Raw genomic sequence first — 16126 nt, forward strand, 5'->3', positions numbered from 1 at the left:
GCGGGGGGAGAAATGCTTTCTATTAGTGCTTCAAATTGGAAGCCGGTCAAACAGCATCATAGCAGAATGATTCAGCAGCCTCTGAGCTGATTCACACTGTATCATAAAACAGGATTAGGAAAACAACAATGCCTGCAGGAGAAAGAACCCACACAAAGAATCATGGCACGAGAACAATACCAGAAAGGAGCAGAGGGAATAATCCTCACTTGGCTTCTGAGGAGCGGGTCAGATGACCTAATAGATGGTTTTCAATGCCCTTCATTCCCCGCTGAGTTGCAGGGTTCAGCTTCCCGGATCCAACCACCATAGTTTAATAAATGGCTCTGCATCGCCTGAACTACATTAAGTGTTTCTGTGTGCACACCCACAGCCTGCTGTCATTTATCTGAGATCACAGTCCCCCTCTGGCACAAGACCCAGATGCTATTTCACAGCAGGCAGGAGCTTATGCAGAACTAGCGGTGGAAGTTCATGAACATTTAGGACAGGAAGCAAAGGAAACAATCTTAGGTTGCGAGTCTTCCAGTTATAAGCCAAAAAGTGGGGTTTTCTTAGTCTTTACTCAAGAAAACACACACAAAGGCGACAGTACATTAAAGTAGCAGTGAAACTAAGTGTATTCCCTAGCACCATCCTGAACATGAATGAAATTAAATACGTATTTCATGTTCTCCTGAATCAGAGCATCAGCGACCACCTATGGCCAATGCCAAGATGGAAGAGGAAAGCATCATTTAAAATCTGTTCTCTGTGAGTCTGAAGATCCTACTGACAACTTTGTTGTAAATTAAGTCATACCTGTTACAACTGTGGCCTTGGAGTGACAGAGGAAGGCAAGGACCCTCTCAGGAGTTTTACTAGATCAGCAAAGTTGAATTACTTCTATGCAGAACATGAAATCACAACTTCATTCAACCAAGGAAAATTAGAAAATTATATCACAATTCCGATAAAATAGCTATATCCCAAGTTTGGTACCGAGACAAAGAAACAGGGAGGAAAAAGAAAAATCTCCTATGCCTTGGCTTCCTCTTGTAGACTGAAAAAATGATAAAGTGCATCCTCGTTTAACTCACTGCAGGATGTCTGCTACAACGTGTCTCCCAGTGGGGAATAACTAAAGCATGAGATAAGAAATCAGCCATATCCTAACTTGCAGTGGCAGATGCTGTAAAAGGAAATGCCCAATAAAGGCTTAATATATAGGAAGATGGCAAATAACTGCTTGGATTTCTGAAATAAGAAAGCATAAACCAATTCTCTAATCACGTCTAATCTAAGAACACCGTCAGTTGCTGAAAACTTCTAGGAAAAAATGGGTATTGGAGAGACGGTAGCATGCATATCTTCTTCAGTAGTGTTTTGGGAATATTTTAGCCTGCAGAATTTAATTCCCTGTTATTACTTCTGAGCCTGGAGGTGAAAGTCATAAATCAGGACCATTCATAACATGCAATAACAGGGTGAAATACTCATAAGGAGAGTTACATGGTGAAATCCTTTGGGATTGTGTGTAACACTTCCAGTCCTTGATGATAGCATTAAAAATTCTTCTGTCTGTAACATCTATTCTTCCCTAATTCCTATACTAGATTTTCATTCTTTTCTCCCAACACCTCCAAATTTTGCTGTCATATGACATTCCTTCTACCCTTATTACTCCCTGCTGCCTTAAATATATGTTTAAAACAAGATCATAGGAAAGCATTCCATGCTTAAAAAGATGGGCAGGTTTAAAATTACACTGTATTTACTTATAAGGGCTTTTAAAACCAGAGGAGCTTTCCCAGGGAGTTTTGCTCTGATTTCAGGACCCCCCTGGTTTTTATAGAGGGCTATTTGGTCCCATTTACAATATGGCTACATTTTAAGTAATAAAGACTGCAGTGCTATAAAATAAAATAACATTGTCCCCACCCCTTCTTTTACTCTCCCTTCTACTGAGTTAAAAAAAAAAATAATAAAAATCCCATGATGTGTTAGAGCTTTGTTTTCTGAGTAACAAGACTAATCATGTTTCCTCTGCTTGAGGTCTCCCTCTTCTCTTCCTTTTCTTCTAGGTCCTCTGGATCCACACTGACATAGAAATATCCCATGATGGAGAAAATAGCGCACACAGCAAAGAGGAGAACAGTGAATAAGACAAACTCAGCCCACTAGGAAAGAAAAAAGAACAGCAGGTCAGGAGACCCCAGACTCAGTCCAGAAGCTATCTCTGCACTTCCAAGTGCTTTTTAAAGAACTGGGTGAAAATTACTTTCTAGTTTCCAAAAAGTCTGACAAGATAGAAACTTTTTCATCTTGTTTTCTGGTAAACACATGTACACATAATGTAATTATGAATATGCAATATACCTTGAAACAAACCAGTTGGATTGGGCTAGTTTCATTAAAACATTTCTTACAAGTCGGTCCTAACTAGAACATACCTGCCTGGGATTTTTGCCAACAAGATGCCTTTGGGAGAGCAAGAAACAAGCTCCAATTCACACCTTCATGGCATCATCCCAGAAGCCTGATAGTTTGAAATTAAAACAACCTCTCAATGCAAGCCTGACATCTCAGGGATACCACAGGCAGCTGGCTCTGAAGGAGTCCCAAGCTAGACACTTGGGGAGGCTGACTGCCCACTGGGCTAACTGGATGAAGGCGAGCTGCTTTTGGTAAGCAACTGCAACATGTACAACACGTAGCTGGCACAGTGTCCAGGCTCCAGGCACAAATACAGCCTGCTTGCTTAGAGCTGAGCTCCAGCAACGTTATCACAGCGTAGGTCGCTATTATTTACTGCCTCTGGGAGGCTTAGGGGGCCATTGCTCCAGGGGGCAGCCCTGCTGAGGGCAACGCACAGCCCTGGCTGGGAGGCAGCTCGGTGCAGGCTGCCATCACTCTGCTCCAGGAGCTTGGGGCTGTGCAGAGAAGCTGTTCCTCCAAGACACGGAGAGCCAGAAGCATCAGAAACCTGTTTTAAAGCATTACCTCTATTTTAAGAGCCAATCCATACCTGTGCCATTGGTGCAGCCTGGGCAACAATGAGTACAAGGGTATTCCCAACGGCCACCGTGAGCAGCCAGCCTGCCTGCAGCACCGACTTCATGCTGGCCGGAGACTGAAAAGAGGAGAAGGACCTGATCAGTGGATATCATGCTGTGCCCTTCTGCCCTGTTCACCCTGTGATGTCCTGCCCAGTGTCCAGCCTAGAAGGAAATGGTGGAATTTCCTCTGTGCAGTGGCTAATCTCAACAGCTGCACACAACGAGCTTTCAAAACGTGCCCTCCTGGAGGACACTGAAGAAGGAGGAGATGCTGTTATTGAGCTGGATCCTGATCATCTCCAACCTGTGTCATCTGAAATCATACTATCAGGAAGTCCAGAGAACCACACAACAAGCCCTGCAGCTTGGAGTCTGGTGCCATGTGGCTATACACCTTTGGAAAAGAGACTGGATCTTGGTGTTAAACTTCCTGCTGATGACAAATTTTCCACATCCCATTACAGATCGTCCCACTGTGTTAATCGCCCTCATGAATAAACATCTGCACTTTACTCCAAGAATAAATCTGAGTCACTTCAGCTTTTGGATCTTGTAATGTCTCAGTTCATTCTTATCATAAACCTTGTCCCCAGACAACAATCAAATCATCCTTCACACACTTGTTACCCCTTGCTTCCTTGCTACAGACTCAAGTAGGCTTAGACCCCTTCAATCTCTCAGTTTAATGCGGGTTCCAATCCTTCCTGCCACCCTGTAGTCCTTGAGATATTTGCCTTTTTATCACTGGAAAATATGTACCACAAAGTATTCCACTGGGAGAAAAACCTGATATTACAGTATTCAGAGCTTTCACATTAAAATGAACTTCTATCCAGTTCTGTTCTCAGCTTTACCAGAAAAGGACTTTCCTGAGTATAATTGAGAACAGGTATCCTCAAAGCATGAATTAATTTATCTTGAGGGTACCCAGCAAGTTGTGTTATAATCCCATTTTTAGCTGAAGCACAGATAACATTGTCAGTAAGTATCATGCCAAAGGACATATTAAAGTCAGTGGCAGCTGCATGAATAAATCCTGAAGTCTAATTGTAAGCCCCTTATCTTAAGTGATGTACCTGAGAATAGGAGAAGGCCAGACCTGTAATGGAGAACATCACCTCCCCAGCAGATATTAATAAGTACTGTGGTAACTGCCAAGCCATATGGACGTTGTTGGCTTTGATATCTTCTGACTTCCATATCTTAACAGCACCTCCAGAAACCTAGCAGGAAAATAAAGGCACAGTAATTAGCTGCTGAAAGATCAGATCCTTCTTAGCCTGAACAACAACAGTGAATTTACCAAAACAAAGTTTAAGCAAAGGTGGAAGCAAAGCTCTGCCCTGGAAGCAAAACTATGAGACTGACCCCAGCCGTGTCCAAGCCCATTGGGAGTGGGTGAACTCCTACTGCACAGGGCAGAGGTGGCAGGATGGAAGCGTTCCAGCTCATTCATGTTCCACAAGAGTTGCCTGAGTTACTGCCAACCAACAAGTTGCCTTCTGTAGCAGGGCTGGGAAAAGCCTGTGTGGTACTTGTGCAGAGCCTGTGACCTGCTGCTGTCCCCAAGGCCAGAAGAGGACAAGACAATAAATGTTCATTACATCCATGTGGTCACTGCTCCCATTTCATCAGCACTATACAACTCCCCTCCAATAACAGTGACACCCCAATCAAATCCAGTTCAGGAATACCAAGAGTAGCAGAGACTGCCCCTTATCAGATGTATTCAGATAGTTAGGGTAGCTGTGTTCCTAACTCTTTTTGTTTGCTTTCCCAGATGTAATTAACACTGCCTGTGGTGCACAGAGGCTCAACAGAGACAGAGATTTGACTAGTAGCCAGGAAAACACTAGGCTGAAATTACTTCAGGCAGAACATCCCATGTTTAAGGTGAGTACTTGGAAAAATACAAGGGATGTTTACGAGATGTACTTAATCACCATGCAGGGAGGCAAATCAAAAGACCGTATTTTAGCAGGCTAAAAGGGGTGAGAGGAGAGCTGTGCATTGCTCTTTAGCCCATAAAGAAATGTCACAAGCACCATACTATAACTGCACACTGAGGAAGGCTGGGTAGAAGGCAGTATTCCCCATGATTTAAGTATCACAGTTCAGCCACATTAGCAGACTAATATATTGCATCCTTGGTTCCTCTATATAGCACTCCTGGCAGAGGAGCAGGGCTTAGTACAAATCACTGCAATAATTAAAAATTATCTTGGCCTGGAGCAAATTAACTCTCTACAGAAGGAGGAAACCCCAGACAGAGATATGGAAAAAGAGGGTCAAAAAAATTAAAGGACTAGCACAGTGTCCAGAAGGGCTGAGGCCACAGGGTCACCCCTGAGTATCCATGGCTACAGCAGGGACTTCTGTAGATGGGAACATGAACTGGAATCCTTGCCCACAGTGACATGGGACACACCTACCTCAACTGGCCCTGACTCAGTTGCATTACTAGAGGCTCTGGGGAAATATTCTTTGTGTAATATTCTTCATGCAACTTCTCTACTTGGTTTCTCATCTGGTGAAAGAGGCTTGCAGCCCTGGAGGAAGGGTCTGGCCAACATCTCTTCAAATGTGTATGTGTTTTATGTACACAAATCTCTGCGCTACACAGATGGTAGCATCTGCCTGCTCCCTCCAGGACTGTGCATCCCACACTCCAGCTACTGGAGTTTAAAAAAAATGCAGGTGCTTTGCAGCTATATTTTTTCCCCTACATATTTGGACTCTGAAGAACAGCTCCCATTAATTGCGCAACAGGGAGATGTTACTGCCAGGGAGTAGCTGACAGCACTTAGCTCTGCTCATCACAACACAGTAGTCAAAGTCTCAGAGGGCAGCTTAGCAGTGTGTCCTGTCAGACCTGGTTTGTCTGTGTGCCTGTGCAGTGGAAAGGTTAAAGTGGGAACTAAGCTGATCACATTCATCTCTGTGGCTCCTGCCAGCTGGACCAGGGTTGGAGCAGCATGCCTAAGAGGCTGGCAGGCAGGGAAAGGAATCCACCCCTTCTGCAGTGCTCACGCCCCATCAGGGCTAGGTTGCTCAGAAAACCATGCCTTGACTTTACCCTAGGTTCCAAACGAGCTATACAGACAGTGAGAGGAGGAAAAACAGATGCACAATCTCACTATCCTCCTCCTTCCACACTTTGTCCCTCTTACCCCATGCATATTCCACAAGTCTTGGAAGATTAGCCTTTAGGGCATTTAAGTTGAATGTGTGAGGATACAGCAGACTGTTTCTGCAGAGTTTTTCAGGTGTGAAGTACTGCCAGGTACAATATTTTAAAGACTACAAGCAGAGTCAGCTCTTGACAGACTGTAATAGCTCTTTGCAGTACACTGGGTCAAAATTAACCAAACAAGGATGGCATGAGACCAGCACAACCTACAGATCACATGATTTGCCATGGAGGATTTCCATCAAGGAAAATATCTTACTACTTTAACCCATGAGATCCGCCAAGATCCCAGTGTAAGGTGGAATTAGTACCCACCTACCTTGCTTACATAGGTGCCAAAACTAGCCCTTGTGTAATGGACTGCCTTCAGAAGGCTACTGGCCAGGTCTCACAGGGTGGAGAAAGCAAGTGAGAGTCACCAACATTAAGAACAAAAGCACTGCCAGAGGCTAGAACAGAAGGAGATTGTTACCATCACAGGGACACTTACATTAGTTATCACAATGGTGTACGATGCGCCGAAGTCAAGCAGCCCTAGCTCCAGGGTGAACTCTCCTGTTTCAGTTATGCATTTTCCATTATTATATCTAGATAAAAGGATGAAGTACAGTATTTCCCAGTTAGCCCCAGAGACAATGAGCACAGAGCAGAGCTATCAGACATGCCCCTACAACACAGCAAGGAGGATGTATGGTGTAAAGCTGCAGCGATATTTAGTCAGATGATCGCTACAGTTCTTGCCACCTTTTCCTTCCAGAAACACTCAGGTGCTGGCTGAAGTTCACCTAATGACCTATCCTAGATTATTGCTAACTTTTTAAAATGGTTTCTGCTTCTTTGTAGCACTGATCACCTTGCCGCTCCCACCACCCACCACCCCCCGCCACCCCAGGTTTGTTTTCCTCTCAAACTTTTCTCTATTCCTTCAGGAACTGTGGGCCAGACAGGTTAGCCAGGTTCAAGCAACCTTCAGAAAATCAGAGATATGCATCCACAAGCCACTTTGTTTCTTTTCAATAGAGCAAATTAGCCTTCATATTTATTCCTCTGATTTTGGATGTGAGAGATGGCACAGAGGCTCAAAAGCATTGCCACAATGGCTGCTGCATCCTACTAAATTGCAGCAATAAATATTTTGGATGGAGCTGATGCAGAGAAAAGCCATGAAGCTTGTTTTGAAACATTGCAAATGCCAGAAATACCCTACAAGAGCCAACTCCAATGCTGCCAAACCAAGGCCATATGGAGCCCCTGTCTAACAAGCCCAGCCTGCAAAGCCATGTAACGTTACTTGCTGTTACCAGCCCACGTACCAACACTTTGTAGCGTGGAATATGAATTGGCCTTTCCCTGAGAGCACCCTAATGCTAAGAGCTCGGGCCTGAGAGAATATCCAAATAGAGCAGGCATCAAACGGCAGAGGGGACTTCATGCCCCACCTTACTTTGCTGACAGATGCACAGGAATGGCCAGTCTCTTCCCTCCAGGCCCCCACATAATGTGAAGAAAAGCTTCTGCTCACACGCAAGTGGCCCGGAGCACCTGCTCTGTGCACAGCTATTAATTCTGCTTTTTTACAAACATCTGCCCACACAAGCAAATGCCAAAGCAATAGCAATGAAGGTTTTGCTATTTGCCTGAGAAAAGCCCCACTATATCCAAGGAAAGGCCTCAGCAAGGACCTTCAGCACAGCAAGGGAAACTTACCTGTCCCTCTCTAGCAGCGAGTACTCGGAAGCACTGTAGTTTTTCTGAACAGCAATAAACCATTTGCTGTCAATGGTGAGGTTGACATCTTGGCTCAAACCATTAATGAATCTGCAAAGAAAGCATATTTCATTGAGTTGTCAGACAGGGCAGGAAAAGCATAGTAACAGACACTTCAGAAGTGCACGCTCTCCCAAAGCATTCTGTAACTCCATGAGGTTATGACAGCCTCTCCAGTAAGTTAAAATATTAATCTGATTTGCTGCCCAGTTTTTCAACATAAGATTAGCTTTCCCTGCTGTGTAATTTTACCCTCTTAATCTCTCTCCTGTCAAAAGTGACCCTCACTTGTTGTGGGTTAGGACTTCCAGGCAAGCTCTTCTCGGAGACCTTCAAAGATTAAAGTGAGTCCATAGGAGGGCCATGAAGGTGATCAGAGGGCTGGAGCACACCTCTCTACGTAGAGAGAAAGGACAGAGCCCCAGCCCACTCCACAGAACTATGAAGTTGTGTTCCCTGAATAGCATGGGCACCATACTGGCATACTTTCCACAGACCTTCTACCAGTGGGAAAGAGTTTTCTAGCAAAATAAGATATTTTCATAAACCCCAAATCTTTCATGTGGATGTTCAAGTTTGGGGTTTTTTCTCCTCAGTGTTTATGCACTTTTTTATACACAAAAGACAGTTTCCCTTTGACAACACAAAAATTATTAGCAAAACCAAATACTTTTCATTTGATCTGACTTTCTTTTAAAATATGTTCTTAATAGGGGAGTTAAAACCCTGAAGACAGTCAAGTGCTTAACAGAAGTAACTTTTTAATGGGAAAAGTTTCTTCCTAGTGAAACCTCTTCACAAGTCATTGAAGGGAAAGTTTTGGGATTTTGTCAAAAACATTCATAGGAAAATATAAAACATTCCTGACTGAAGGTATTAAGTCTCCAAGGTGGTATTTAGTCAGTAGAAGTCTTCATAAGCACGCGGATACGAAGAGCTACTGCTCTCCTGCTCTGTCAACACAGGCTTTCAGATAAGGGAGTTGGACATTGTTTTATACTATCCAAAGTTTTTGAGGGTTTTTTGGTTGGTTGGTCAGAGGTGTTTGTTGTTGGTTTTCTTAATTGCAGCTTGTTCAAGACATGCTGGCATCCTCTTTTTTTTTTTTTTTTCAAATCTGCTTCTTCTGCATCTCAGCAGCCTTGCATAGGCCTGCTGAAGTGGTAACCGCAGAGGTAACTGTGACCTCAGTGAGGTGGCATCTCAGCACAGACCACAGGATTGTTCATGTACTAACTCAAATTAGGAAAGTAGACTAGCTGCTTAAGCAGAGCCCAATGCTCAATTGAATTGTTTTCAAGGATGTAAAATTGTTGCTGTATCCAATTTAGCAGGCATTCGTGCATAAGGCCAACTGAGATAGAAGAATGTCATGGGTTGGCCAGTTTGCAGAGAACAAATGGCAACAGTTCCTTTCCAGATTGCTTCTTCCCTTACTTTCCCAAAGAGGTGGGACACAGATGAATTTACCATTCTTCAAGGGAGGAGATCTTTTATGTTGCCTTCTCAGCCCAGACTATCCTAGGCAGTAAGCAGCAATAATGCTCGGCTCGGCATGGCAAGTGTGGGAGGTGACATGCTGTCAAGCCTCCGCAGCTGACACCCAAGTCTTGCATGAAAAGTGTGGACTAGATTCCAACCTGAGAACATCTGGGTTTTGTTACGTACAGTTTGCATTAGACAAAAGCAGCTTCCCTCACCCCACCACCTCCAAATCCCGAAAAAAAAGCCATTCCTACCTAACAGCTGCCAAGCCATTTTCTGGCTTTGCTTCCAAGTCTGTAATCTGAAAACAAGAAGAAGAAAAAAAAAAAGTCAAACATATTTGTTGATGCTGCCTTTTAACAAAGTGTAGCAGAAAATGCTAGTGTCTGTGAAGTTGCACATGTTGCAAAGCCCATGGGAATCAACTGGACTCTCACACAAGCTTTACATCAGGCCACAGAGGTGAAGTCCTGGTACAATGAAGCCAATGACAAAATTTCATCTCCATCAAGGGCTTAAGATGAGATCATATCTTTTTTCCCCCCTCATCTCCCACATAACAAAGACTACAGAGTTTCAGCCAGTCACCCTTCTACTGAGGCACACAACACCCTCCAAAAAAGTATTTCTCTTGATCTGAAGATAGCAAGACAGTATTATGCGTGTTAGCCTCTTTCAGTCATTTACAATTAAACAGAGTGCCTTACTCCTACAAAACCTGCAACTGCCTAACTTCCAGACCTTGATTCTTGGCATATTCATAGACTTCACAGAAGCATAAAGCCAAGAGGAACAACTAGGTTACTCTTCTGATAATCATGCATCACTCATTTCCCCTGACCCTCAACGCTTCAGAGATTAAACTGTTGCATGGTGCAGGCAGAGAGCACAAGAGACTAAGATGACCAAGATGAACTGAGCTTGCTTGTGCCCGCAGTCTCTGCAGACACATTCCTGAAACAGCCACCTGGTTGGGCACACTGGAGAGTGAGAGTACCTCTCCTGGAAAGCACAACTAGAGCATCAGCTCAATAGTTAACATGATCTGCATTCATTCAAGGATAATCTATTTGGTGCACAATGCTGAAAAAAAGGACAGTAAAGGCAGCCCTGCTCTGAAGACTGTATGTCACACAAAAAGAATACAGAGCAAAGTTCTTGGCTGGTAGAAATCTACAGTTGTGCCATGTCCACTCAAGCTGGCAGGACAATTTCATTTTGCACTGCCTGCAGAGGGAACCTAGGCAAGCCAAAAGAGACTGAATCTACCTTCAGAAACTGGCTTTCTCATAAAATTTTCTAGCCCTTTCTCCACATTTTCTTCCTGATGTTAAGCCCTGAGCTTCTGATATCAAGGATCCAGAATTTCAGTATATCTATTAAATGTCTATTGTACTTCAGTGTGATATGCTGACCCACAGATAAGGTATGCCCTAAATAATGAATAGCCACCGTGAGTAATAAATGTCAGAGCAATAAATAATAATCATCATTTTTTTCCATGGGAGACACATGAGGATTAATACTAGTTTGTTGCAGACAGGCCAGCCAAATTATTACTTGTTTTCATCAATGATCCCCAGAGCTCTCAAATTAATTTCCTGCCTACTCAACAGCCCATAAAGGAGAAGAAACCAATTCCAGATTGGATCCTTCCAGGAAAGCGCTCCCACCTGAGTGAGGGGGCCAAACCCAGCAGTGAGGGAGGCTGGCGTGGGCAAGCCCTACAACACAGTAGTGAGCTGGCATTACATTCTTTGTGTTGCAATGCTGAAAAAGTGACTATCATTTACCACGCTATCTTCAGCATCTCCCTTCTCTACAGCTAAGAATGACAGGTCAATAGCATCACACAACAGCATGGCTGTTCCCCAGCACATGGGAGCCTGTGCCAGGATGAATGTTCATTTAAGCACAGGCTAGATAGCTAGGGCAACACAGAGATGTATTGAAGCTCAGAGATTGCTCTGCTCCGGCCCGTCACAAGCTTTCATTTCTTAAGGACTGCATGAAAATCACTCTAAGAGTATTCATTTCTTAAGGTAACAGCACACAGCTATCAGGGTCATAGGGAAACTTAACAATATTGTGTGATACTAAGACCCAGACTCTAAACCACAAAGCAGCAAAAAACCCCAATTTTAGGAAAAAAATTCTTCACAACAGGTATGTGATTTCTACTATACAGTACTGAACGCTTTGTGTGGCAATCCTGCAAGGTAGGATGCTGAGGAACTGCAAAGAAAATGGATATTTTAGCATAAGGACAGATTCTGATGGCATTTACACACCTGTCTCAATATGCAATAACATCATTTATTCCAAGAGAGCTTCTCAGGATACAGCTACATGTAAAAGATATCAGAATCTGGCCCTATACATCCCATACGCATCTCTCTGATTGTTGCAGCAATACACAGAAGACCAAAGGCAGCCAGCTCTGCTGCAGAGCCTGAAATGAGTGTATTTATTCTATTCAGCAAAACAAATGGGCCTTCTGTGCATCTTCACTAAACACTTGCAATAACTAAACCCAGATCCATTCCTCTGATGCTTTTATTCCATGCCCAGCCCTAGAGCCTCTTTAACATCTTTGCTTTATAGAACCATCTTTGGGGGGAAATCTCTGGCTCTCTGTTTCCTCAGCTTTCTCAAGCTCTGCTGCCTAGCAGGCATGACTTTGCTGTCCCACTGCAGCATTCGCTGGATTAAAGTGTGCCCAGAAACTCTCAGATGCCATAACGCCTCTATTAATCAACCAGCAGAAATGTGTACAGATCCAGTGCCGCCAGCTAAGAAGTCAGGTTTAGAGCATCTGAGAGCAATCAGACAGACATTGCAACTGAGCAAATGAATTAATGAGCCTATTACCCCATTGTATCATCACAGTCATTGAATTAATACTGTATTTACAATTCACTCCCACACTCACCAAGCGGCTTGATAGGCTTCCTTCTGCCTCAAAAACAATTAAGCTGTATACTGATTTTTCCTTCACAGTGTAGTTAAAAGCAAGAGACAATCCTTGATGTTGCAGGGTGAAGCGAAGACTCTGTTGCTCTCCATTCAATATTAATTTTGAGTACTCAGCTGGTTTCTATGGAAAAAACAAACTTTGTTACGCTTTCTTCAGATGAGAAAGTATCTGGCTTTTCCCAGAAAGTGCAACCCTATCTTCTCTTCAAGGGAGCCTGTAAAAAGAGGTCAGAGCTTTCTTCTACAGCTGAAGCCAGAGCGTGGAGTACCTTCCCTTGCTGGATGCAACCCAAAGGTCTGGGAACACCCTCTGCCCACACAGATACCTTTCCCCATAGCCCTGCTCTGCCCCGAAGGGACCACATCTAAAACACAGCAGGCTGCTGGTGGCCAATGGGCTGATGGGCCGAGTCCCAGATTAGCCTGACCTGTAAAATAATCTGGAAGCTGAAACAGGAAACAACCCAGTGCCCATACCCACTTAACTGCTTTCCCATTTCTTTCTTTCTTTGCAGAATCTGCCATCCAGATCTCAGCAGCAATGCCTGGTCTGAGAATTCAGAGAGGCAAGTTGAATGTCTCTACATGCTTATCTCAGTATAGTTATCCTTTATTCCTAATTATAAGTTTATTTTAGTTAGCCATTTCCTCCTCTCCCATGGAAACGTGTCTCCAAACTTTCCATTTCTGTCCCATCAATGGAGATAATATGCTCCATTTTTAAAGCTATTCCCGTGCATTTCTAAGGCAGTGGGGGTGAACAAGCTTTAGCATCTGTGGGCCTTATTAGAAAATGCCTGAAAAAAGCCCACCCTTTCTTCAACAGGGTGCAAGTCAGGCTTTCTAGCCCTACATATATGCTTACCTGAAAAGCCTCCACAGGCTGCTGAAATAGGTCCCGGTCTTGGATTATCACTTGAACAGGGTTCTTTGCCAAATTCAAGACCCGAATTAAACTTTCTTCTGGGACAAGCCGAGGCATATCGGTTTCCTAATTAAAGCAAAAGGCTTTAAGTGCCATCTATATGCTTTATTAGCACTTTAATATGTCTTCATTTTTAGCCATAATAGTCCTCCTCTCTGTAATGACACTTTTTCATCAAAAGTTGCACTGAGAGAAAACTGAACATAAATCTTACTTAGGGAGGTTTCCTCACAGTAGCTTGATAGCCAACCTATCATTCCTCCCAAAAACTGTTCTTCACACTGCTAAGCGTACAGGCTACACAACTGCTGGGTAGGTAGGAAAATGTCACTGGTTTCGTTATACAGCTCCCTAGTGCCTGGATTTAACCAACTGCCATATCAGAATGGAAAATATTGTGCTTAGTTTTCAAAAGCAGTGACCAGAATAATTATTTCCCACTGCAGCCAGTGACTGGGAGAGAATTAGGCCAGAAGCTAAGCAGTTTTGAAAATCCCAGCCCAGCTCCATGTCTGTAATCAGTGCTTGTGCATCACTTGACACCATGCTATCTAACAGCCAACTGTATAGATCTTATTCCCTGTTTTTCTGAGAAAGGGAAGATGATGCCTCTGGCACAGAGGTATCTCTTTCTGTCAGGAAAGATTTCCTAAAAAGAATACATCAATCAGCGTCAGCCTTGTACTACCTGCAGATCTAAAATGAAGTTTTTTTAATTCTCTTTTTTTATCACTCTATTTTCAAGTAGCTGCCAGAAATACTTCAAAGCTATTAATTTTTTTCTATCTCATCCTATAATGTGGGTATTGCAGGCAGTTTGAACCTAACTCAGTGGGGAGGCACACTGTCAGAGAAGATAGGGCAACACTGATTTCCCTGTACCCATACGCTGCTCTGGACCAACAGGCCTGTTAATGTTATCCAGCAAATTCCATTACTGTGGCTTTTGGTCTGCATGACCCACAGGGGGCCATCCCATCCACCTCTTTCCTAGAGATTTTAGTGGCCTTCAGGGAAAAATTTCACTGCACAGGTAGGGGAGGAACCTCTATCTAACTCACCTTGCCTCTGCCCAGAGGAGTCACCACAGCCAGAGCAGACCTTCAGCGCTCAGCCAGAGCTGCTGGTGATGGCAATGACAGCGTTTCTTTGCTCACGTACAGAGATCATAAAGAAGACCTGAACCCACAAAGTCTCATTTCAGTGAGAGACTTGTCAGTGGATTCACCTGAGGAACTAGCAGATGTTAATTCAGGGCTGTGCGCCAGCCACTCTAACAGAACGTTTTAAGCATACATAGAAGCTTTAAAAATTAATCCTGCAGTAACTTTTGTGAGACAAAGGTCAGCCAAAGTCTGCACAAGGCTGGTCACAGGCCAGAAACATGGTACAAGTCTACAGGGGCTAACATGGAGTTTACAAGAGATTTGCTGCCACCCTGTCTGGGAATGCTTTGCAGTCTCTGATGCCTGTGACTATGGAAGTGACTGCATTCACCTGCCTCACTGGATAAAAAATTTGGCTTGTAAAAAAACACATCCTCACCCTAAAATAGGAAAGTAATTAATTTTTTTAAAGAAAACACCCAAACACACCAAACCCAAAACAAAGCAAACAGCAGATACACGTTCGAAAAATAACCCTCAAACAGTAAAATATAAGCAAGCTACAGCAAGAAACAGGAGAGAGAACAGACTACCTTTTGGGAATTAATCACTAGTGTTAACTAGATGTCTGTCAAGCACTTTGATGATGGAAATCTAGAATATAGACCAATACAGATGACCGGCACAGCAAAACTGCAAAGACTAGAGAGAAAGAGACAGAGAGAAAGAGGGGGGAGAGTGGACAAAGTAAGAATTACCATTAGCAACTGGATCAGTATGCTTAATTTTAAAGAACGTATTACAAACTATGATCAAGGAACGAGGTTAAAAGGATTATCTAACAGGCATCAATAAAAACTCCTGAGAGAAAGAAAGTATTTCTGAGGAATCCCTTGTGCTATACTCACATTTATTTTGATTTCTACAACAGCTGCAAGTCCAAACGCCATCCCTGCAAGGATCATACCTGTTGCCATTTTCCTAATAGGTCTATAGGGCAAATGAAAGAGGTGCCATTAAGAAAAAAAAAAAAAAAAAAAAGTAGTTTAAAATACAGAATACCACCCCTGAGAGCCAAGGATGTGCCAAAACCATGTAATAAACTGTCCAACAGGTGGCACTGGGGATGATATGCTGTTTAAATTGCCAATCATTTAACTTAAAACTATTCTATTATTCTGTACAAGGCCAGCACTGAGGCCAATTAAAACTGATATGGCATGAAAAAGCACTCTTTGCTTGCAAGTTTCATGTTATCTTGCTCCTAGCTCTTCTAATGGGAATAGCTCATGGCATTATGTTAACCTGTGATGTTGGAAGGAGCACTAGAAATTATATATCTTCAAGCCTCTTTTGGGAAAGGCAAAAGAAAAGTAGCATGCTTTTTAGCAGCAGGAATAAGGAGCAGAAAAATGTGTCATTTGTGTCATCAGTGTTTCTGACCATCTGTGGCATCATTCTGGGTTATTTCTCATGCCAATACATTTACATTTGTAGAGAATAAAGAGCTTGCTTCTGAGCTAGGAGCAAAACTAGTGCAACTCTACCAGAGTTACATGAATGAGATAATCTAATATAAAGCAGAATAAAATAGATCCAGAACAGCAGGTCCAAACTGAGTACTAAGCTGTTGAGATTT

General features: G+C 43.2%; 1 protein-coding gene across 9 annotated transcripts in view; it reads right to left on the minus strand.

Moving 5' to 3' along the window:
- Window positions 1-544: 544 nt before the first annotated feature.
- SLC15A2 (solute carrier family 15 member 2) overlaps window positions 545-16126 on the minus strand; it is a 69158-nt gene continuing 53576 nt past the window's right edge. For all 9 annotated transcript variants that reach the window (XM_037398090.1, XM_037398094.1, XM_037398088.1 and 6 more), the window contains 9 exons: window positions 15396-15477; window positions 13322-13447; window positions 12413-12577; window positions 9735-9781; window positions 7936-8046; window positions 6719-6815; window positions 4115-4261; window positions 3008-3112; window positions 545-2159 (listed from right to left, as the gene is read on the minus strand). In XM_037398090.1, the coding sequence (XP_037253987.1) occupies window positions 1983-2159; window positions 3008-3112; window positions 4115-4261; window positions 6719-6815; window positions 7936-8046; window positions 9735-9781; window positions 12413-12577; window positions 13322-13447; window positions 15396-15477 (1057 nt within the window). In that variant the 3' untranslated portion in view covers window positions 545-1982. The remainder of the gene's footprint in view (window positions 2160-3007; window positions 3113-4114; window positions 4262-6718; window positions 6816-7935; window positions 8047-9734; window positions 9782-12412; window positions 12578-13321; window positions 13448-15395; window positions 15478-16126) is intronic.

The sequence above is a fragment of the Falco rusticolus genome, chromosome 8, assembly GCF_015220075.1.
Source record: "Falco rusticolus isolate bFalRus1 chromosome 8, bFalRus1.pri, whole genome shotgun sequence".
In the NCBI taxonomy this organism is placed as follows: Eukaryota; Metazoa; Chordata; class Aves; order Falconiformes; family Falconidae; genus Falco; species Falco rusticolus.